Source organism: Natrix helvetica (assembly GCF_964273705.1).
Source record: "Natrix helvetica genome assembly, chromosome: 3".
In the NCBI taxonomy this organism is placed as follows: domain Eukaryota; kingdom Metazoa; phylum Chordata; class Lepidosauria; order Squamata; family Natricidae; genus Natrix; species Natrix helvetica.
Window position 1 is genome coordinate 35,299,968 of NC_138549.1, and position 24,921 is coordinate 35,324,888.

General features: G+C 40.2%; 1 protein-coding gene across 1 annotated transcript; it reads right to left on the reverse strand.

Moving 5' to 3' along the window:
• Positions 1-460: 460 nt before the first annotated feature.
• On the reverse strand, positions 461-24,266 carry LOC309389362 (acetylserotonin O-methyltransferase-like). Its single transcript, XM_081947632.1, has 10 exons — positions 24,024-24,266; positions 22,580-22,886; positions 20,822-20,951; positions 20,098-20,272; positions 16,318-16,447; positions 14,706-14,768; positions 9,922-10,040; positions 4,513-4,653; positions 4,212-4,334; positions 461-1,476 (listed from the first exon to the last, which is right to left on the reverse strand). The coding sequence occupies exons 3-10, from the start codon at positions 20,891-20,893 to the stop codon at positions 1,268-1,270; spliced, it is 1,032 nt and encodes a 343-aa protein (XP_081803758.1). The 5' UTR covers positions 20,894-20,951; positions 22,580-22,886; positions 24,024-24,266; the 3' UTR covers positions 461-1,267.
• Between the last annotated feature and the right edge of the window lie 655 nt (positions 24,267-24,921).

Below are 24,921 nucleotides of genomic sequence, written 5' to 3' on the forward strand. Positions count from 1 at the left end.
GGTCAACAATGAAATAAGTAGTTGGGGCCTATCACATCTCCACACCCTGTCAAAATCCCCCAGGTCTGGAGAATAGAAGCATCCAAAAGAATGGGAAAATCAGCTGGAAGGGTTAAATTCATATTATCTGCAGTAAGGCTAGAATTTAAGGTAGATCTAATCACATTGATCTTTTACTAGTTTGCTACCTGGTTATGATAAGAAAGAAAAGAACGAGAATAAATAAATCTCAAAGGAAGGAAATAAAAAATAGATGTCAACCATCAGTGTTGGGCCTTATGCATACCCTATTTAGAAATAATCTTGTTTTCAGAGAGGTCATTTCTGAACTTTATTGATATAACTGTAGAACTTTTGGAATATTGGATGAGGTTTGTTTCTGGAATAGTACTAGGATATGAGAATATTCTAGAAGTTCAGTATTTGAACTAGAAACCAAGAAACCACTAAAACATTAACACAGTATACAAATTAGTTTATTGACAGATTTAGTACCAGTGATGAAATAGAAAAGCTTACAGAGCAACGAAGTTATAAGCCCCTTTTACAACCTATGTAAATCATTTTTTAATTTGATTGTTAAAAGATCTATATGTAGTTATTAGCCTATTAATAGGATACAGCGCTAATAAGATTATCTTACTGCTTGGGTTAATTCATGTGCATTGAAATATATAACTAAGCATAGAAAGAATGAGAGAATGTTTCTGAAATTGCTATTTCACCATAGCCATTATCTAAAAACCTTGAGTTCTCATCACTGAATGTTAATTTGCTTGTGGCTAGGCTTGCAATCCTGCAGTTCATATTTTTATTCACCTAGTTAGCACCTATTGCATTCTGTGTGTGTTGCAGAATTTCTAGGGCTTAATTGCTTTTTGAATTAGCAAAGCAACAAATGTGGTTTAGAATCCTGATCCAGACCCATAGAGTTTCCCCTGTACTCTGTCGTTTGTTTAATGTGTGTAAGAAGTTTGTATTTGTATCTCAGAATGGGAAAAACTGAAGATCTATAAGGAGATTAACTTTTGTCATGTGATAAGAATTTCCTTTATCCCTTTATTTCCCAGAATTGGTTCTCAGGATTTTTGCAGCCATGATGAGGGATCCCTAGTTATGGTGAAACCATTCTGTGGTAAGAAAAGGACCAGCTATGTATTCTATGTACTCAGGAAGAAGAATAGAATATACCTGTAATTAACAAATCAAGGCTTTGATTACTACAATTTCATCTTGAATATTGAACAGGAAGGAATCAGAGGCAGCATTATTTTCTTCCTAGAATAATATGAAAGAGGCTTCCTTTCTTTAACTCAACTTTTTGAAAACCAGCTTTGCGGAGCAGCACATTAAACTCGGATGCGGACCGTTCTTTCCCTTCAGTCAAGACCAACATTATCATGGAGTAGAAGTGGGCAGTTAAAGGCCCTCTTCTGTCTTCATCAAGAAGCATTTCCACTATTAAGACACCTCCACCTGTTTCAAAATATATTTTCCAATTATTCAGAGATGAGAAAATGCTACTATAGTACGTATTTCAACAGCTCAATGAACATTGCATAATGCCTTAAAATGCCTATATTAATATTATGAATCCTTCATTTCAGATGGTGTTTTTCTATACAGCTTCAGGTCACTATATAAAGAATAACAGCATAACCAAGTTGGAAGGGACCTTGGAGGTCTTCTAATCCAACCTCTGCTCTGGCAGGAAACCCTACACCATTTCAGACAAATGGTTGTCCAATTTCTTCTTAAAAACTTCCAATGTTGGAGTATTCACAACTTCTGGAGGCAAGTTGTTCCACTGATTAGTTGTTCTAACTGTCAGGAAAGTTCTCCTTAGTTCTGGGCTGCTTCTCTTCTTGATTAGTTTCCATCCATTGCTTCTTGACCTGCCTTCAGGTGCTTTAAAAAATAGACGAGTCTCTCTTCTTTGTGCAACCCCTCAGATATTGGAACATTGCTATCATGTCACCCTAATCGTCCTTTTCATTAGACATACACAATTCCAGCAACTGTTCTTTGTATAATTTAGCCTCCAGTTCCCAATAATCTTTGCTATTCTTTTCTGCACTCTTTCTAGAGTGTCAACATCTTTTTTACATTGTTGTGACCAAAACTGGATGCAATATTCCAAATGTGGTCTTATCAAGACATTATAAAGTAGTATTAATACTTCACATGATCTTGATTCTATCCTTCTATTAATACAGCCTAGGACTGCATTGGCTTTTTTTTGGCAGCTGTAGCACATTGCTGGCTTATATTTAAGTGATTGTCCACTAGGATTACAAGTAATTCTCACAATTACTACTATTGAGCTATGTACCACCTACACTATACCTGTGCATTTGGATTTTCTTGCCTAAATGTAGAATTTATATTTGGTGGTAAGGAAGCCTGGCAGATGTTTTTGAGGTTGATAGCCATGGCGTGAGTTATTCAATATTGTTGACAGAAGAATCAATGTACCATATTTTTTGGAGTATAAAATGCTCCGAAGTATAAGACGCACCTACCTTTTGGGGACAAAAACAAGAAAAAAAAATCTGCCTGTACCTCCCAGCAATTTGCCTCCTTGCACCAAACAGCAAACAGTACAGAAGATATACACTGTTTGTGGTGTTACATTTCAGACTATACTTGTACAGATGCTGCTAAAATTGATGTGGCTTTCTGGAAGTATACATTATTCTCTGCTATTTAAAAGAAGATATAATAGCTTCGGATCAAGCATTTATTTTAAAAAGCTTCTTCATTTTGTTAAGTTGTCCAGAACAATAATAAAGCAGTCTTTAAAAAATAAGTCTAATAATTTGAACATTCTATAGGCATTTATAGTTATTGACTTACTTCCTTGCAGCAAACACCCTGTTTGTTTAGCCTGATTAGAAGAAAAAAAATCTGCCAATGCCTCCCAGCAATTGCAGCAAACAGCAACTTTCACTTTCAATTTCAGTTTAAGCATGGGGCTCCCGATGATCAGCTGTTTCAGGCGGCAGGGATTGCCATAGCATATTGCCGGTTCTGCAAGCCCCATTTTCTCCATTTGCTGCAAGGAGGTAAATTGCTGGGAGTCAGAGGCCAAAGGGTGGGGGCCAGTTGATGGGTGGGGCTACATTTGGTGTATAAGACACACTCAATTTTTCACTCTCTTTTAGGGGGGGAAAAGATGCATCTGGTAATAGTGGGTCTCCCTGAAAGATTCCTCTCTTGATATTAAACCCTATGCCCACTTACTAGCAATGGTATTTTCCATTGTTACTTTGGTCTTTGTACAAATCGTCTGACATTTCTACTGACTCCTATTATTTCTAGACATTGAATTATCCAATCATGCAGCAGGGAGTTGAATGCCTTCTTGTAATGAATCCAAGCTACGTTCTGGTTGGTCTTCTCTTGCAGTTTTCCAAAATCACCTTGTCAATTAAGAGCTGACATTTTGTTCCTTTATTTTTTGGACAATTTTCTTTCTGCTTAGGTGGAAAGAATTTGTTTTCACCTAAATGCTGTTGGACTGCATGAACTACAACACCAGTTAGCAATCTGAAATTTGTTGGTGAGTACAGGAAATTGGCTTGTTTTTATATTCTTCCACCATGAACAGATATATATGTCTGTGTGTGTGTGTGTGTGTTGTATTTGTGCTAATAAATAAATAAAGGGAGACTAGTATAGATCTATTTCAAGCTATTTAGCTCTCATCAGCTAGCCATACCCTTACTGGGATTAGAACCTGGGCTGTATTACATATTACGCAGATGTATTAGCCACTAATCCACAGGCTCTCCTCCTTATCAGCTGAGCCAGGGAAATGTATTTGTGTTACAACCTAATATGTAATACAGCCCAGGTTCTAATCCCAGTATATATATATATAACCAAGAAGTAGAAAAGAGTTACAGGGACACACTGAGAGGTCTTACTAGTTACATTTTTCATAACACAGCCACTAAAATATGACTAAATCTGATCTGCCCAACACAGATCCTTTGGGATATAGAGCAGAAGTAGCTGCTAGAATTAATCTGGAACCACAATTTTTCCAGCCCTATAGTTGAATTAGTTATTTTAAGATGCCAATTCAAAGGTCAGAAAAGTTGGATCATGAATTTTAAATTACACTAGATTTCAGGGAATTTAAAACCTGAGCCGTTTGTGAACAGTTTCCTAGCTGATTTAAGTTTCCATGCTTAAAGAACACCTACCAGGTTTGCAGGCCTGGTAAACTTTGCGTAACAGCTGCAAACAACTCTCGTCCGACCAGTCATGCAGAGTCCTGGCCAAAATGTACAGGTCTGCTTCAGGAATGGGATCTTTAAAAAAATCACCTACAAAAAATAAGTAAAATCTCATAAAGCACCATGTCTTCCAGATGATTCCGACAGAATAATCTGTTCTTCCTTTCAAAATCACAGCATCCTAACTCAGTCTGCCCTTCTGCCTGCTAAAGCTTCCTGTGCTTAGCAAGACATGAGTTCAATCCACATGGAACATCACATCTTTTACCTGCATGGAAAGTGATCCGGGTCTCTCCTGAAGGCAAATAATGGTTCTTGGCGGCTTCTGCTAGTTTAGAAAGGTCAAAAACGGTCACAGTACATCTTGGGTAGAATGAAATCAATTCCTTAGCTAAGCCACCAGTGTTTCCTTAAAGAAGGCACAAAACATAATTAAGTAACTGCAAAACAAACTTTTGTACATGTCTAGCTTTTTTACCTGAAGCTACCTGTCTATTATTTCTTTACAGCTGCACATCAGATTAATTGGAATCTAATAATTTTTTTTTAAAATGAGACAAACATCTTTCAAATTTGATATGCTCCTCATATCATGGTAAACAAGTACTAACAGGGGAAAAAGAACAGAGATTGAGCCAATTGCTTCTCAATGTTCATATTGAGAATTCCAATGCTATGAGAATTCCTTGAGGATGGATGCACTGAATATTCACAATGTCCAGAGATATTTGATAGAGATATTTGATAGAGATTGAGCAGGAAAAAAAAACCTAAACATCATCTCAAAAGGCACCAAATCCTGTAACATCTTCAGTCACGTTTTTTTGCAACCCCAAAATGCTCCCCAGGCAAATCCAGTTTTTGGGTCCTTCGTTCATAAGCCTGTTATTCTCTGATTTCTGTTCCTTCCATCTTGGCTAGCTGTTGTGGCCCAGCAGGAGCCGTTGGAGTTGCCACCAGACTCCGACAGCGAGGGTCCCTCTGAGTCAGCTCAAGAGGAGGTGGGGGACCCTGACAGGGTTCCGACGCTGAGCAGGGCGCAGAGAGGCTGGTTGGCCACCAGGGGGCGCCTGAGGCATGGAGCAGTAGTGAAAGCCAAAGGAAGGGGGCTCCTGATGTCATGCCTTGGAGCAGTGGGGAGGAGTCACAGGACAGTGAGTCAGACATCAGCAGTGAGCTATTAGATGCTTGTTACCGACGTGCTACCCGGCGTAAGGAGCAATTGAGCAATTACAGGAGGTAATGGCTCTCAGCTGCTGATAATTAGACTCCTCTCCAGACTATAAAGGGACTGCTTGTGGACACACCCTTTGCAGGAATCAACTGATCATTGGAGTTGGAGAAGCTCAGATCTGTGTCGTACTTTGGCAGGCTGGATTGCTGCCAAAGCAGTGGTGGGTTCCTACCGGTTCGCACCGGATCGCGCGAACCGGTTGAAGAACGAACCCGGAAGTAACCGGACCCGGAAGTAACCGGGAACCGGCACCGGTCCTGTCACTTTATCCCCCTTGCCATCCCAACGGAGCTCGCTCGCTCCCCCGCCCGTCCGCACTAAGCTAGCTAGCCCAGCTAGCCGCTCATTGATTGGCTGGAGTTCAGCCAATCAGTGAGCGGGCTGGAGGCGACCCGTTTAAAAGCAGATCGTCCTCCATTTCAAAACTCCCTTCTCTTCGCTGAGAGCTTGCTGCTTCCCTCAGGTAAGCAACTAAGCACGAGGGGGGGCGGCGGGAGGCTTGCTTCGCCGAGGAAACGCCTCTGGGCCTTTCCGAGACGAAGCGCCGTGCTCGCGTGGGCGGCGCAGCCGCCCGGAGCTTTGCATTGCCTCGGAAATGCCTTCGGGCCTTTCCGAGACGAAGCGCCGTGCTCGCGTGGGCGGCGCAGCCGCCCGGAGCTTTGCATTGCCTCGGAAATGCCTTCGGGCCTTTCCGAGACGAAGCGCCGTGCTCGCGTGGGCGGCGCAGCCGCCCGGAGCTTTGCATCGCCTCGGAAATGCCTTCGGGCCTTTCCGAGACGAAGCGCCGTGCTCGCGTGGGGGGCGCAGCCGCCCGGAGCTTTGCATCGCCTCGGAAATGCCTTCGGGCCTTTCCGAGACGAAGCGCCGTGCTCGCGTGGGCGGCGTAGCCGCCCGGAGCTTTGCATCGCCTCGGAAATGCCTTTGGGCCTTTCCGAGACGAAGCGCCGTGCTCGCGTGGGCGGCGCAGCCGCCCGGAGCTTTGCATCGCCTCGGAAATGCCTTCGGGCCTTTCCGAGACGAAGCGCCGTGCTCGCGTGGGCGGCGCAGCCGCCCGGAGCTTTGCATCGCCTCGGAAATGCCTTCGGGCCTTTCCGAGACGAAGCGCCGTGCTCGCGTGGGCGGCGCAGCCGCCCGGAGCTTTGCATCGCCTCGGAAATGCCTTCGGGCCTTTCCGAGACGAAGCGCCGTGCTCGCGTGGGCGGCGCAGCCGCCCGGAGCTTTGCATCGCCTCGGAAATGCCTTCGGGCCTTTCCGAGACGAAGCGCCGTGCTCGCGTGGGCGGCGCAGCCGCCCGGAGCTTTGCATCGCCTCGGAAATGCCTTCGGGCCTTTCCGAGACGAAGCGCCGTGCTCGCGTGGGCGGCGCAGCCGCCCGGAGCTTTGCATCGCCTCGGAAATGCCTTCGGGTCTTTCCGAGACGAAGCGCCGTGCTCGCGTGGGCGGCACAGCCGCCCGGAGCTTTGCATCGCCTCGGAAATGCCTTCGGGCCTTTCCGATACGAAGCACCGGGCTGGCGTGGATGGCAAGCCTCCGCGAGGCTAGGCCAAAAGCCCCCCCCACCCCTCTCCAGCCCTAAGCAGTCTTAAACATTCTTACCTGTCCTGCTGCCTCTCTGCCTGTCTGCTGCCTGTTGCATCCATCCATCGCATCGGAGAGCTGCTGATTCTGCCTGCTGGTAAGTAACCTGGCTTTTTTTCTTTTATTTTTTAAATGTATTTTAAAATAATATTTTATTTATTGTGCATAGAATTTTTTAAAATAATTTTACTTAAAAGTATTGAGTGTAGAATATTTTAAAATGGTTTACTTCAATTTATTGTGTGTGGATTCTTTTTTTAAAATTGTCTTAGACTATTTAAAAAAAGATTCTATCCAAAATAAATTAAAATAAACCATTTTAAAATATTCTATACTCAATACTTTAAAATGTATTGTGCATATAATTGTTTTAAATTGTTTAATTGTAGTATGGAATATTTTTAATGGTTTCATTTTAAATTATTGTGTGTGGAATAGTTTGAAATGGTTACAGTATAAATTATTGCTGGTGGAATAATGGTTACAGTTGGTACAATACCTTAAAATAGTTATAGTATAAATTATTGCTGGTGGAATACTTAACAATGGTTTTTAAGGATTTTTTTTTATTTATAGAATATCTTTTTTAAATTATTGTTTGGGAATTTTTATGTTTTAATTGTTTATAAAATATATTTAGTACAAGAAATGTTATTCCTTTTTGCAAATGTTTTATTTGTGATGCAATATGTTGCTTTTAAGTGTACAGGTTGGTGTATGGTATGTGTCTCAAGGTGGCTTCTTTTCTATGGGCAGGCCAGGTTGGTGCAAGGCAGCTTTGCCAGATTTTGTGTGTTTCTGTGTGATACCTGGTTGTTTATGTAATTGTGATGTGGTTGCTGGTTCTGTGAGCTTCCTGGCACTGTCCTTTATAATTTCCCACAATGCCTTGATGGTTTTGATTCCAGTGGCTTTGTCTTTCCTGTCCTTAGGGTTAGGGGGGAAAAAACACTGGTTTCATTTGCAGTCTTTGGGGGGGGGGACAAAAAGGAGAAAGAGGGAGGAGGTGGGGGAAAGTGGGATCCTTGCTGCTTTCTGAGCTTGGTGGTTTTTTTACAGACATTTCACTACCAAACTAGGTAACATCATCAGTGCTAGATGGGGTTGTGGGGAAAGGAGGAGGAGGAGAAGTCGAAGGACAAAAAGGAAAAAGATAAGGAGGGAGAGGACTGTGGGGTCCTTTGGTGTTCTCTGAACTTGGTGGTTTTTAATTATTTTTAGGGAAATTTTATTTATTTATTGTTTATAGAAAGTTTATTACAAGAAATGTTATTCCTTCTTGCAAATGTTTTATTTGTGATGCAATATGTTGCTTTTAAGTGTACAGGTTGGTGTATGGTATGTGTCTCAAGGTGGCTTCTTTTCTGTGGGCAGGCCAGGTTGGTGCAAGGCAGCTTTGCCAGATTTTGTGTGTTTCTGTGTGATACCTGGTTGTTTATGTAATTGTGATGTGGTTGCTGGTTCTGTGAGCTTCCTGGCACTGTCCTTTATAATTTCCCACAATGCCTTGATGGTTTTGATTCCAGTGGCTTTGTCTTTCCTGTTCTTAGGGTTAGGGAAAAAAACTGGTTTCATCTGCAGTCTTTTGGGGGGAAATTGTTTGTGTGTGTGTGTGTGTGTTTCTTTTCCTGGCACTGTCATAGTTTGTGTTTGTGGGTATGTAATGTCCCGCAGTTATCTACACATTAATAATGATCAAGTGCTAATAATATTTCCTTATACATTTTAGTGACCTTTCCTTTCATAATTGGTGTTTTCTTTCATACTTTTAGATTTCTAATTGCTGTTTTTGTTAGTTAGCAATTGATAAAACAAATTCCACGTGAAAAAGTATTCAAAGCCTTCTTGGTTTTAATTGTCAATTTATTCATTCTTGCACATTCTAATATTTATTCATTTTCATATCTTTGTTTTTTCCACTGTTGTGCAAACACAATTCCAACAGCTGTTAACATGTGTAAAATTAAATATGTATTTATTCCCTTTGAAATACAAGTAGTAAGTAGTAAGCTACTTACCTTCTGTAAGTAGCTCTTTTATTGTTTTGTGTACTTATTTTAATCTTATTTAAGTAGTAAGTGCACAAAATAATAAATTTCCTTTTTTATATCTTCTTTTTGTAGATCATTCATTGGGGCAAAAAATTCAGTGACATTGTCTTGGCCACTCCCATCCGGTCACATGACTGCCAAGCCACTCCCACCCGGTCACATGGCCGGCAAGCCACTCCCACCCGGTCACATGGCCGGCAAGCCACTCCCACCCGGTCACATGGCTGGCAAGCCACTCCCACAAAGGAGGCCACACCCACAGAGTAGGTTCCAAAAAATTTTGAAACCCACCACTGTGCCAAAGGGTTTACCTGGATTGCTGCCAATCTGTTCCCTGGACCTTGGCAGGCAGGAGTGCTGCTAAGGTGATTATCTGGAGCTTGGTAGCTGGATTGCTGCCAAGGGGTGTCGCTGTAGCTGGATTGCTGCCCAGAGTGCTATCTTGACCTTGGCAGGCTGCATTGCTGCCAAGGTGGAACATGTATGTCAATAAACATCTGGAAGAGACTTTGTGTCGGAGTGTATTGGTATACAAGAGGAGGGGGTCAGAACAGCTAGCACTGAAAAAAGGCAGGAGAAGACTGTTTTCTGAACTGTCACCCATTTTTAAATAGCTTGTGCCAATGTCAGAGTGATTAGTTAATCCACTTTAAAATAGGGGTATTTGTCAAAATTTGGTATCAACATCTTTGTTTTGCTATAAGGTTCCCTCCTTTTCTAGTTACAGATGAGAGGATTTGTAAAAGAAGCTAAGAATTCAATCAGTGCATTGGTCCAACATGTAAAGAAGTTGGCAAAGCACTGGTTATACTTACCACCCAGATCACAAATGAGTGGGAACTGGGACAGGTCAAAGGCAGAAAGCACTTCTCTTCCTAGGATAGGCCAGAGCTCATTCAAAAAACCGCAAGAGGTTTGTAACTCTTCTTTTGATCTAAAATTAAAATAAACACTACCAAATCAACATCTCTAAATATAACTTTATAAACTATTTTGTTGTAATTGTTTTTACATATCTGTTTATGTTTAAATGAAAGATATATTTTACAGGATCATTTAAATGATGAATTTAAAGACTTGGGAAGACTCTGTATGTGATACATGAAACAGTCCTGCCATTTCAATGGACAATGTTATAATGTTCTTGAAACAAAGCAGATTCATATAGTAGTTCTAATTGCAGACTAGTGCTTTATACATTAAAAAGAAATGCCTGATCAATTAGATATGTCAGAACAATAGCCAGTGCCATAAAAGAAAGGTTGAATATGATGATAATGATGGGTCAAGAACATATGACAGAGATATGGACTCCTCCCCAAGATGGGGGAGATTCTTTTTCTCCTGCCAACAAACAGCTGATTTTGCTCCCAAAGCTGGTTATTTGATGGCTTTACTATGATTTATGATTAGTTGACTTCTAACCTATTTTATAACCCCTTGATGGACTTTTACAACTTTTTTTTGTCCTTTCAGTATTTACTATTAAATTCCAAACTGCTTTCATTTTAACCGTAAAGAAGTTTGTGATGAAAATATTTGGGGGAATGGCAGTGAAGTAATCCAATTGGACTTGCATGTACACAGGATTATATTACAATTTTTTCTCTTTCTAGCTTTTTAAAAAAAGCGTTGATATTTATTTCTTAATTTTTTGGGGGGTAAATTCTCTTTCTTTAATCATTATTGATTCCGGCGGGGGGGACACGGACCTTTCATTGGGGACACTGGGCTTTGCCTGACGTGCTTCTCTTATCCTTAAAGAAAAAAGAGTGGGATTCTCAAATGTTTCTAAAAGGAGATAAGATTTTCTGGGAAGCATTTGAAAAAAGAATATTCCCTAACTTGCAGCCTTTATTCAAACTTTATTTGAAACAGGTTTTATTTTATATATTAACAAAAAATTGTTTATGTATAATAACAGTCAATAACAGTTGTGCAAACTCAAGACAATATTCAAAAGCAGAAAATAACAGTTGGACTTATTTGCAATTGGACAAAACCTGATTTATTGCTATCAAATGTACTTGGTTTGGTAACTACAAACCTGCCAGAAAAGATTGAAAGGAATATAAATATAACAAATTCTGAGACAATGGAATTGATAAAGGATGGACTGGACTTTCTTGGTAAGAAAATTATAGTGTTGTTAAGGAGAATGTTTCAACAATGGAGGTGGTAGATCTATTTACCACAGAAACCTACGAACTTTGGAAATGAGATGCCTAAGGAAAGGTTTCATTAATAAAATTTAACAAATGAGGTTATTTGATTCTGGACAGATCAAAGACAATGTTTGGGGTGGTTTGTGGTAAATAAGACACTGTTTAGACTTTCTATGAGTAAATTATAAAAAAGCCTGTTAACAGAGTGTCCTGAACTTTAACTTCGCTGTTGTTTAACCTGTTAACTATTTTTTTCTTTTATATGTATAATGAAGGACAGGTCAGTTGGGTCACAAATAGATGTAGAAGCTTATAAATGTTGGATCTGTTTTGCAAAGGGGGAAGTTATTGTTGTAATAGATTTGTCAGTGTTCAACTAGTGAGGATGAGTGTTTTTCTTTTTTTGTTCTTTTAATTCAGATTTTTTTAACATTCTTATCTAGTTCCGTTTTGTCTCTGTTGATACAGTGTTTCCCAATATATGACCTAACCTGAAAACAAGCCTTAGCCCGATTTTCACATCTGCACCTAATACAAGCCCTATCCCAAAAATAAGCCCTAGTTAAACCCCGCCTACTCAATCCCATCATCTGGTTGTACGAGGTGGGGCAAGGTGTATGCATAAAAATCAAGCGAAGACGACTTCCGGCAGCCGAAAGTGACGGACGCGTGCGTCTGCTTTTTTGCTGCTTCGGTGGGCTCCCCTGAAGCCTAGGGGGAGCATAGGGTGCCTTGGAGGGGCGCCCTGCCATAGGGGCGGCTCACTGGGACCTCTTGGAACGGCGGCGGCTACGGGGGGGGGTCTCCAGCCTAGCCGGAGAGCATAGGGAGCACGCGGAATGCCACCGTGCGCTTCGCCGAACGCAGCCTGGAAGGAAACAATTCGAATGAAACAGCTGAAGCACAGTGAGGTGAGAGGTCTCCCCAGGTCTTTTACTATCTTTACTCTTTTGACTGTTCTGCAGTTTTTTTAGGGGGAACTTTGTTTCAACCTCTGGAGGAGTTCAGATTGGAGGGGGGGAAATTCCACCCCCCTTGGAAAAGCGGCACTTGGAAAATCTCTCCCTTTTATGGGGGAGAGAGAAGGTTTAAAATCTACTTTCACTTCCTTTAAATAATGGGGACATTTTTTTTTCTTGACTACAACTGCGAGAGAAAGGATGGTTGAACTGATTCGTCTCTAAACTATCTATGGGAACTTTGATTTTGTTGTTTCCTGACCACCTGTACTGGCTGAGCCAATATGGCCAACTTCCTCCTTCTTCTTTGTCTTCATGAATGAGACTCCTCCCTTGGAAAACTTTATGGCTTTCAACTAATTTCCACCCCAGAGATCTCCAGGAGCCTCTTCAAATACGTTTTTCCCCTGAATTTGTAACATTTTGACCCACCTATTTGCTCTAGTTTTGTACTAGAAGACTTATTCTCCTTTGGACTTGCTTGCCTGGTGATCCCTACCGTCTGTGCTCTCCCACAGACACCATTTTTCTGCACAGAACAATAGTTATCTCTGAGCCTCATGATGGGTCCAAAGAAATTACTGCCTGGTAAGGCCTCATCGGCCCCAGCATCTTCCACGTCCAGCCCCATTGCTCACCAGTCACAGCTGGGAACTTTTTTTACAACCTAAAGCTTCTGAAGAGAGTGCAAAGGATTTGTCTACTCATCAGATGCTTCAAACCATCTTAAAGGGACAGGACAAAATTAAAAAACAACTGCAGGACTTAAATGAACATCTCAGAGAGACGAATCAGCAAACCACACGGAATGAACAGAGGATAGGTGTACTGGAGGAGGGTGCGGTTGGGATGAGAAACGAGATGAAGACAATCCAAAAGGGGAATGTAGAATTTGGAAATCAGATGTTAAAAATGGAATTTGAAAGGATGTCTTTTTTCCTTAGGTTCCAAAACTTGCCAAAACTTGAGAATGAAGATCTTAAGGAGATTATGACCACAATACTAGCAGAATATATTAATAGAGATAAACAACAGCTTTGATGGGACATTGATCTGATCTATAGGGTTAATTCAGCCTATGCAAGAACACACAATGTTCCAAGGGAAGTTCATGTTAAATTTCTTAGAAAAACTACAAGAGATGAGGTTCTAGGAGCTCAAAGGGGAGGAGCATTAAAATATAAAGATAAAGAAATAACCATTCTTAAACAGATCCCAAAGAAAGTAAGAGATAATAGAAGGAAATATTCCTTCTTAGCAAAAAAAGTATATAATAATGGGGTTTGGTTTAGGTGGCTGTTACCAGAAGGCAAGTTGATTTTCTGGGAGGGCAGTAGAATTAGAATCAACACAGTAGTGGAAGCAGAGGCTTTCACTAAAAAACACAGTGCTCTCTTAGGTGAAATGGGGGATGCTACACAAGAAACAAAGAAGGGAGGGGCTGAGGCTCAGCCAGTGGAGGGGGGGGGGAGGACACAACAACTAGACTCAGATCACAAAAGTGATTTGAAACATTATTGCAATTGTTGTTACAATGTACCTTTATGGAAGTGATACAAAACAAATGATTGAAACATACTGATGATTTTGTGTTAAACTCAAAACTGCTAATACTTAAGTAAAAGTTGATATTTTTCTATTTTCGTTTGTAAAAGTTTTAAGACCTGGGAAGCTTCCCCCCCCCCCCCCGCACGATGTAGCTGTCAAAATGTTTTATAACCCTATAATCCCTTTTCCTTATAAAACTTTTAAAACCAATAAAAATTTGAACAATAAAAAAAAATCAAGCTGGGGGTTGGGGTGGAGCTGCCAATGCGCCCTGCACCTGCTTACCTTAGGACCTCCCATGCCCCAACACCTGTCATGCTTCTGACTGACTTCTGTGGCCGCTCATCACGCCAGTGTCATTACTTGTAATAGGAGGCCACGTGGCTCATCATGTCAGTATTGCTGCTCATGTATGCAATGGCACAACATGCCATACTGCCTCCTCCTGCAAGCTGTGGCACCAGCACAATGAGCCATGTGGCCTTCTGCCACGAGCAGTGGCACCAGTGATGTGTCATGTGACCTCCTACTTTAAGTGATGACACTGATGTGATGAACCACATGGCATCTGCCTGTGAGCAGCCATGAGCAGCCATAGAAGAAGATGGGCAGCGGTATAACAGATGTCACGACTTGGGAGGCCTGGCTGCGGTGGTCCCAAAGTAAGCGGGTAAGACATCCCCCGAGAATAAGACCTGGTACTTATTTTGGGGTGCCAAAGAATATACATCCGAGTCATATTTTGGGGGGAACAAGGTATTTTTTTTCCTTTTGTATTTTGCATTTTAACGTTCTAAATAAAATTTTAAAAATTGTAAAAAAAAGAATATGACAGAAAAAACACTGACATTGTGAAGATTAATCATATTGATTAGTTGCCCATTAAACAATATATATAATGACCATTCTTTAAAATCTTAACGTTACCTGTAAATGACGTCAAATGTGTTGGGAGTGCCATATATTGATAAAATCTGATTGTTTCCTTTCCTAGAAGAATTTTTAAAAAGTTAGAAAGGAACAAAACAATCAGCCTGGCATGTTTTTTTTTTTTTGCACAGATGTAGATCCTGAATTGTCTACTGTATTTTGAAGTGTATTTTCACAGTTCAAAATTTATTCTAAAGAATTCATTATTAAGCCAGTTTTCCTTCACTTTCTCAAGTGCAGTTCAGAATAATCTGGTAATTTCATTAGAAAGGTAGCAGTACAGACGTTTGTTGGGTTCTTTTAATGTTTTTGGTTTAAAGGAGGTTTCAGGAGCAGTCTCAGTTCTTCAGGTTTATGAATTCACTATTGATAGATCTGTAGGAAAAGAAATATCCCCCGAAATCTTTTTGTTTTAAGATTAACGTTGGACCAGACTAGGTCAAATAGACCTGTTCCTAAATCAAGTGGTTTCTTTCATTGTAGAGTTTCAATGTTGTGAACAGAAATGGTCATTCTAGTAATTGGCAAACAAGTCTGGGGATGCCTATCTGATGAAGACTGGAGTGATACACATGTAGTCCTTGGGTTACAACCATTTGTTTACCGACCAGTCAAAGTTACAACAGTATTGAATGACTGGTCCCTGGAGTTCCAGCCATTGAAGAATTTATGCAGTGATCATAATTTCTGATGTTTCCTGTCAGCTTCCTGCAATCAAAGTCAACGGGAAAGCTGGCAGGAAGTTGTAAGTTGTGATCATATAGGCTCTTGCATAATGTCCTGGGCACTCCTCACTTAATGATGGCAACTGAGACAGCTAGAATTATAATTGCTAAGGCACAGGGTCACATAACATAATGCTTTATGATTGCATCAGTTAGTGATGGAAAATTCAGCCCTAATTGCTTATGGAATTTGAGGATTATCTGTAACAGGAATATGTTGAAATTTTCATATTTTAAGAACTGTGTAGCACTCAAAAAAGTTTTACGTTTATACTGATTTCTGCTCTTTTACTTTTGATTGCTTAGAAATTGTTCTTTGGATTTTTGCCTTTGCAACTGCTGCTTTTCATTTTACTTTAACTTAAATATGCCTCTTGCGATCTAAATTACAGTTATAACCAAACTTTGGAAGTTGTTTTTATAGGCAGAATCCTCTAATAGTTACTGTTTTGATATAAATGACAATTTTATTTATTTAAAGTTATTGACTTTGTATTCAGTATTCTGAATTAATATCATTTTTTTAAAAAAAATGTTATTAAAATATCACACTGTTTTCATAGTTTATATTTCTTTGAAATATTAACTGAATATTGTTAAATCTTAAAATATTATTCAAGTCAATTATTCCTCCTATTTACAAAAAGTTACCTGTCAGTCATAAACTTTAATGACTCCACAGCATAACTCTAACTGCTTTTATTATTAGGGTTTGGGTTTCTGTTCCAGTATCTCTTCTGGAAAGCTTTTTAATAATGGAGTCAATTAAAATAGAGGGAAAATTGTCAGGAGCAACATCAGGTCAGTAAAAATAACATAAGATGCCCTTTCATGCTCTATCTTTATTTACTCTAGTTCACTAGTCGGGTGCTAGGTCTGTTTACCTCACAGCATCAGGCAAATGTTGCATTGATGGATACATAACTTCAGAATAGAACTTCATGGAATAATACTGAGACTTTGGACTTGATTTGACCAGGTAGAGATTGGTAAAGTCTGTGTTTCCATAAAGATCTAAAAAAGAAACAAAAATGGCAGGTATCATTGTATGTAACTGTCTTTCAATTAACCTCGCCCCATTCCCTCTGGAATGAGCTGCCCCCGGAGCTCCGCATAATCCCTGACCTCCGGTCCTTCCGACGCACCCTAAAAAGTTGGCTTTTCCAGCAAGCCGGCCTGGCCTGTTAATTTTAATTTTAACTTATTTTAAATGTATTGTTTTTTTTAAATTCGGTTTGTTTTTTTGGAAATGGATTTAATCTTTTTAAACTTTTGGGATGTGTGTTTTTTAATGTTGTACACCGCCCTGAGTCCTTTTGGAGAAGGGCGGCATATAAATCCAAATAAACCAAACCAAACCAATTCCTAAGAGGTCTGTGCATAAGTGTACCAACGGGCCTACCATCCCTGTCCTAACAACCACATTTATTCTATCCATTTCACGTATTCATAATCTTGTATCAGTGGTGGGTTTCAAAATTTTTTGGAACCTCTTCTGTAAGTAAGGCCTGCTTTGTGGGAGTGGCTTGCCGGCCATGTGACCGAGTGGAAGTGGCTTGCTGACCATGTGACCGAGTGGGAGTGGCTTGCCAGCCATGTGACCAAATAGGAGTGGCTTGCCAGCTATGTGATTGGGTGGGAGTGGCTTGGCACTCATGTGACTGGGTGGGAGTGGCTTGCAGTCATGTGACCGGATGGGAGTGGCCAATACGATGTCACTGAATTCTTTGCCCCAATGGATGATCTACAAAAAGGAGATATAAAAAAGGAAATTTATTATTTTGTGCACTTACTACTTAAATAAGATTAAAATAAGTACACAAAATAAAAGAGCTACTTACAGAAGGTAAGTAGCTAACTACTTACTACTTGTATTTCAATACTTGTATACTTGTATACAATACATATTGAATTTTACACATGTTAACAGCTGCTGGAATTGTGTTTGCACAACAGTGGAAAAAAACAAAGATATGAAAATGAATAAATATTAGAAAGTGCAGGAATGAATAAATTGACAATTAAAATCAAGAAGGCTTCGAATACTTTTTCACATGGGATTTGTTTTATCAATTGCTAACTAACAGAAACAGCAATTAGAAATCTAAAAGTATGAAAGAAAACACCAATTATGTATACTAAAATGTATAAGGAAATATTATTATTACTTGATCATTATTAATGTGTATTAACTGCGGGACATTACATACCCAAACACACAAATGATGACAGTGCCAGGAAAACACCAAAAAATAACAAATTCCCCCCAAAAGACTGCAGATGAAAACAGTTTTTTTCCCTAACCCTAAAAACAGGAAAGACAAAGCCACTGGAATAAAAACCATCAAGGCATTGTGGGAAATTATAAAGGACAGTGCCAGGAAGCTCACAGAACCTCACAATTACCTAAACAACCAGGTATCCCACAGAAACACACAAAATCTGGCAAAGCTGCCTTGCACCAACCTGGCCTGCCCATAGAAAAGCAGCCTCCTTGAGACACATAAACCATGCACCAACCTGTACACTTAAAAGCAAAATATTGCATCACAAATAAAGCATTTGCAAAAAGGAATAACATTTCTTGTAATAAATATTCTATAAACAATAAATAAAAATTCCCTAAAATATTTTTTTAAAAAGATATTCTACACAGAATAAATTAAAATAAAACCATTAAAATATTCTATACACAATAAATTAAAATAAAACCATTTAAAATATTCAATACACAATAAATAAAATTTGAGATTGTGGAGATGTAATTCTGAGGCCGGTCATTGTGGAAGGTCCTGATGAGGAGTTTGTGATGACCACGAGGCAGGAGGCATATAAATTTAATAAATGAAGAAATAAATGCCCTGTGGTCTCGATGGTTTGCTTGCAGATGTTTTATTGTCATTGGTGTGAGATACCTAGCTGGGTCATGAAATGTCTGCAAGAAAACCACCAAGTTCAGAGAACACCAAAGAACCCCACAGTCCTCTCCCTCCTTATTTTTTTTCCTTTTTGTCCTTCTACTTCTCCTCTTCCTCCTTTCCCCATTCCCTTCTAGCACTGATGATGTTACCTAGTTTGGTAATAAAATGTCTGTAAGAAAACCACCAAGCTCAGAAAGCAGCAAGGATCCCACTATTCTCCACCTCCTCTTTCTCCCTTTTTTTCTCCTTTTTGTCCTTCTATCTTTCTCCTCCTCCCCCCCCCCCCAATCCCACTCCCTTCTAGCATTGATGATGTTATCTTGTTTGGTAATGAAACGTCTGCAAGAAAACCACCAAGCTCAGAGAGCACCTAGGACCCCACATTACAACCTCATGACAAACTACTGTCTGTCTCCCCGTGCTCAGAAAAGGAAGCCTGTGCAAGTCCTTTGCTAGCAGGCAGGTTCTAGGATGCCTGCCGCCACCAAAACATCTTCCCAGAGTTGCTTTTCTGAGCCCGGGCAGATGGACGGTGCAAAATACCGTCCATCTCCCTGTGCTCAAAAAAGGAAACTCGGCTAAGTCCTTTGCTAGGAGGCAGGTTCTCAGACGCCTGCCGCCACAAAAGCACCTTCCCGGAGTTGCTTTTCTGAGCACGGGGAGACGGATGGCACAAAATACCGTCCGTCTCCCCGTGCTCAGAAAAGGAAACCCGTGCAAGTACTTTGATAGCAGGCAGGTTCTAGGACGCCTACTGCCACCAAAGGACCTTCCAGGAGTTGCTTTCCTGAGTATGGGGAGATGGACGATAGTTTGCGTTGTCCTATTAGAGCAGCTGCACCTCATAAGCTCCTGCCGCCGTCCCCACCCCTGCGCCCATGCTTTCTCTTCTCATGTCTCCTGCAAGACCAGCAAGAGCCAGGACATGAGTGGTTTAAAAAGGGCAGCCATCCAACCTCAAGGTCTTCCTGCTGTTTGCTCCGCAAAGCAGATTTTCCAGGTCTGAAACTGAAACAGAATGGAGATTTTCTAGGCATCGGAGAAGACGACCTTAGAAAGGGGGAATGGGCAGGTTCTGTTTCTAAGTATTATGATTGCACCAGAAACAAAGGGGGTCCTCCTCAAGAATTTATTTCAGAGAAGGAGGATGCTTTTTTCAGACTAGAATAGTGATGAGAGGCAGCCAAAGAAAAAAGACACATGTCCTTTAACTCTTAGTGAAATACATTCAAGGCTGTGATTAGCAGGAATTAAAGAGGTGCCGGTCTGTAAATAGGTACCAGTCATTTGGCCAAGTGCAATGGCTGTCTCCCCCCCTCCCCCATTTCATTAAAGTTGGGATTCGGATATAATTTTATTTTGGAAATCGGTGTACAACAGTAATGCTCATAGTTTGGAAACAAAGTTGATTTTGATTTGTTTTGAAAAAAGCAGGAACACCAACTCAAAATGTCATTTTTTTTTGCTGTTCTGTTATATTTTTTCGCAAGTGTGAATGTAAAACTTTAGGAAGAGCAAAAAATGTCCTGTAAAACAGGCTGAAGAAAGTAATGATGGACTCGACACATACAAACACATTCACAAGCCCAGTTACTGCACATGACTGCACAGCTTTTTGACTTGTAAATTATGGAAGCTTTTCTTCTATAAATTCTACAAACTCCACAGGTGCGGCCACCTATTGCCCGCAGTTATAAAACAATTGTTGCAATTCCAATTGCTTCCCGCTTCTCACAGGATTACCTTTGCCATCCTTCCAGTCCAGTGTCAGGAGCTTTAACCCCACACAGGCCGCCAGCAGCCTCTGCATCCCAGTGAGACTGGTCTTCAAGCGCTCAGCCAAAGTCACAGAGGACAGATGTTCTCCTGACTCCCTCAGCAGATCAAAGATGCCCAACTCACAGGCAGTTGAAATGACCTACGAAGAAGAGGAAAACAGGATTGAAAGCCGTGGCATTCCTCTCAGCTCCATCCAACAATCTCCCAAATCTATCTTTCCACGGCTATTTGAAGGAAAGTCACTAAATTATTTAATATATTGACTGGGAGATTTATTCATGGAGATTAAGGTTAGTCCTTCAGATATGGACACTCAAACAAACATGAGCTAAAATCATCTCTGTAATTAAAAAGCCAAAAGGATGTTATTAAACATATGATGGAATTTACCTATGTGTAAAGCATGGTGTAATAAGATTTTGTAATTGGGCCCCTTTTAATTTCTGATTGGCAAAAGAGGAGCATATCTGAACAAGGAAAGTAACCTACTGATGTCCACTGAAGCCAATCAGCTCAGAAGGGACAAGAAAGAATTTTTTAGCCATTCATCACAACATAACCTTCTATTGATTATATTGTTTCTATATAGATTCTATAATGATTCTTGTTTTCCCAACCATTGAGTAATGGAGGGTCTTTTGTAGTTTCAATGTTAATATTTAATATTTTATAGTATTACCCACCTTACCTTGAAAGTTATGAACGAATGCTGGTATTTAAACAATTTTTGAATAGCTTTATTTTCTTCTGTTGAATTCATTGTTCTTGGCTTCTCTCGTTGATCGAAAAGGACACTTCTTCAGCCAAACTTGTTATTCCTGTGTGTAAAAATTGCAAAATATAGATGCCCTTAAGATGTTACAGGTCAAAAGGTTAGAAGTATTATTAATATTGACAAAAAAGAAAGTCTTCAAAAGTCTTTCAGCAATGGCTCCTGAATAGGTTTACCTGCCCCGGTAAGGACAGGTTTGTTCATGAAAAGCAGGAAATGAGAAATGGAATGTCACCTCAATCTCCACAATGGATGAATAGCTGCAAAAACTAATAGAGTTAGCTGAGATGGCTAAATTGGCAGTTTTGATCAAGGAAAAGAATATGAATACTTTTATTTCTACTTGGAAACCACTTCTGGGATTTGTGCTTGTGATGGGAAAAAAATGAAACTTTGATTTTGGGTTTTACCAATTAGATAGATTTGTTGTTATACAAATGGCTAGTTAATACAATTATGTGAAAGTAAAAAGTGGAGGCTTTATTTATATTTAGAGAGATATTAGGATAGATAGGGAAGAGGTAAAGAAGGGCATAAAACTAGCCAACAGGCTTTAGAACAAATATTTAAAAACAGAACCTTAAGCTTTAAAGAAGGATTTAAAAGATCCTGTATCCAAGACTCAATATATTAAAATAACCCTAAAATACTATTGAAATAATTAATATATGCATACATTGTAGAAATGTACAAACATTTATTGAGTATTTTTTTTAAAAAAAACATTTATTTTTCACATTAAATATTAGCTTAGCTTGAATCAGAATGGGGAAATTCTAGAAATCAAGTTAGGTAAAGAGAATACTTTTATTTGCTATTTTCAACCTCTTTTTCCCTGACTATTACAAGTTCTAGAGAGGAATGATTGAGTCTGTCATCTGCACCTCTATAACTGTCTGGTTTGGCTCTTCAACCAATCAAGACAGACACAAACTTCAATAGATAATTAGAACTGCAGAAAAAACAATTGCCACCAACCTGCCTTCCAACAAAGACTGCAAGAGTCAAAAAGAGGGCTGTGAAAATAACTACAGACTCCTCACATCCTGGATATAAATTGTTTCAAATTCTACCCTCAAAACAATGCTATAGGGCACTACACACCAGAACAACTAGACACAAGGGACAGTTTGTCCCCAAATGCCATTCACTCTGCTAAACAACTAATTCCCACAATGTATTACCTTAGTAGGTCATATTACCTACTCAGTCTTTATTACTATTATTTTTCTGTTATTATTCTTCTGTTCTTCCTATTCTGTTCCTACCTGTCTCTTTCTTAGTACCTATCTCTTTCCACTTATGATTATAACCATGTTGCTTGTATCTTTAAAATTTATATTGTTTAGTTTCCTATTATAATTTGATTGCTTATTAGTAACCTATGACTATCACTAAGTGTTGTATCTTATGATTCTTGATGAATGCATTCCACTTTATTTTTCTTTATGTACACTGAGAGTATATGCACCAGACCAATTCCTTGTGTGTCCAATCATATTTGGCCAATAAAGAATTCTATTCTAATGTGTAGATGCTAACAATTTCTATAAAGCCCATGGCAAAGGTAATGTATTCTGTCCAAAGGAAAAGCCATGAAAAACTGGATAGAAAACACAATACAGTCCATGCTTCACAGACAGGAATTGCTGAGTTTAGTGGCTGAAGTCTTACCCACACGACAGCTGAGCAGAGGAGATTCCAAGTCAGTCTTTCAAGTGACAGTTTCATGAGATACTCAGAATAAATCTCAGTTTCAGACAAACGAAGAGAAGTCAGAGAACGATCTGCAGAATATAGGAACGATTCCAGGAGTTGCTTATTTTATAGTATTACCCACGCCCACCTTATCTTGAAAGTTATGAACAAATGCTGGTATTTAAACAATTTTTGAATAGTTTTATTTTCTTCTGTTGAATTCATTGTTCTTGGCTTCTCTCGTTGATCGAAAAGGACACTTCTTCAGCCAAACTTGTTATTCCTGTGTGTAAAAATTGCAAAATATAGATGCCCTTAAGATGTTACAGGTCAAAAGGTTAGAAGTATTATTATTATTGACAAAAAAGAAGGTCTTCAAAAGTCTTTCAGCAATGGCTCCTGGATAGGTTTAGCTGCCCCGGCATTAGAGGACAGGTTTGTTCATGAAAAGCAGGAAATGAGAAATGGAATGTCACCTCAATCTCCACAAAGGATGACTGGCTGCAAAAACTAATAGAGTTAGCTGAGGTGGCTAAATTGGCAGTTTTATTCAAGGAAAAAAATACAAATACTTTTATTTCTACTTGGAAACCACTTCTGGAATTTGTGCTTGAGGTGGGAAAAAAATAAAACTTTGATTTTGGGTTTTACCAATTAGATAGATTTGTTGTTATACAAATAGCTAGTTAATACGATTATGTAAAAGTAAAAAGTGGAGGCTTTATTTATATTTAGAAAGATATTAGGGTAGATAGGGAAGAGGTAAAGAAGGGCATAAAACTAGCCAACCGGCTTTAGAACAAATATTTAAAAACAGAACCTTAAGCTCTAAAGAAGGATTTAAAAGATCCTGTATCCAAGACTCAATATATTAAAATAACCCTAAAATACTATTGAAATAATTAATATATGCATACATTGTAGAAATGTACAAACATTTATTGAGTTTTTTAAAAAAAACAGATTTATTTTTCACATTAAATATTAGCTTAGCTAGAATCAGAATGGGGAAATTCTAGAAATCAAATTAGGTAAAGAGAATACTTTTATTTGCTATTTTCAATCTCTTTTTTCCTGACTATTACAAGTTCTACAGAGGAATGATTGAGTCTGTCATCTGCACCTCCATAACTGTCTGGTTTGGCTCTTCAACCAATCAAGACAGACACAAACTTCAATAGATAATTAGAACTGCAGAAAAAACAATTGCCACCAACCTGCCTTCCATCAAAGACTGCAAGAGTCAAAAAGAGGGCTGTGAAAATAACTACAGACTCCTCACATCCTGGACATAAATTGTTTCAAATTCTACCCTCAAAACAATGCTATAGGGGACTGCAGACCAGAATAACTAGACACAATGAGTTTGTCCCCAAATGCCATTCACTTTGCTAAACAACTAATTCCCACAACGTATTACCTTAGTACAGCGGTTCTCAACCTGTGGGTCTCCACCCCTTTTGGGGCCGAACAACCTTTTCACAGCGGTCGCCGAGGAGCCTCCTGCAGAGAGGCTGGCGAGAAGCCGAAGGGAAGGAGCCGCTCTTGTTCCCCACGTGGCGGAAGGAGAGGGGTGTGTGTGTGTCTGTGTGTATATGCGTGGGTGGGGGGAAAGTAGGAGCCGGAATGGAGGCGAGGAGGGGGAGAAGAGAGACGCTGGGAAAGCAGCTCACTCCGAGTGATGGAGGTTGATGGGTAGAGCTAGGGAAGCCAGGAGGTACCTTTTCTGAGGCGCAAAACAAGGCGGGGAAAATAAAATAAAGGAACGTGGGATGCGCGTGCACTGAGATTCCCTATTAAGACTATTACTCATCCTTATCATGGGTAACAGTCTTAATAGGCGTTGGCCCCTCTCCTGCGGCTCCCTGCTGATCTAATTGCGCAATCTGCTCTCCGCCCTGAGAAGGCACGAGCCTCTCGCCTGCTTTTGCGATTCCGCGTCCTTCGCAGGAAACTCAGCGTTGGGAAAGAGCTCCAGCCCTTTTCTTGCACTTATCTCTTGCGCGCGTACGCGCAAGCAAAATATCAAGGCGGAGGGGACCACGACTCTCCTCCTGCTGTCGCCACTGCACAATGAGGTGAGTAACAGGGTACGCAGTGCAGGAGACTCCTCAGCGCCAGACTCAGGTCAGCGCAAGCCATGGTCCCCTTCGTGTTGGCTCAGGAAGGAGGAGAATGGGGAGCAGCAGCAGCAGGTTGGGTGCAGGGAGGGAAGAGCTCTCCTCGCGCGGGGCTCTGGAACTCTGCATCCAGAGATGACTGTTCCAGCTCTTTCCTGAGTCAACACGAAGGGGACCACCTGAATCTGGCGCTGAGGA

Bases quoted from the DNA above. Each gene is read 5' to 3' on its own strand.
- LOC309389362 (XM_081947632.1), bottom strand. From the start codon at position 20,893: ATGAATTCAACAGAAGAAAATAAAGCTATTCAAAAATTGTTTAAATAC. The intron at 16,448-20,097 runs GTAATCCTGTGA...TTTCTTTTTTAG, and splicing joins GGACTGGAAGGATGGCAAAG to ATCTTTATGGAAACACAGAC. The intron at 4,654-9,921 runs GTAAGTATAACC...GCCTTCTTTAAG, and splicing joins ACTCATTTGTGATCTGGGTG to GAAACACTGGTGGCTTAGCT.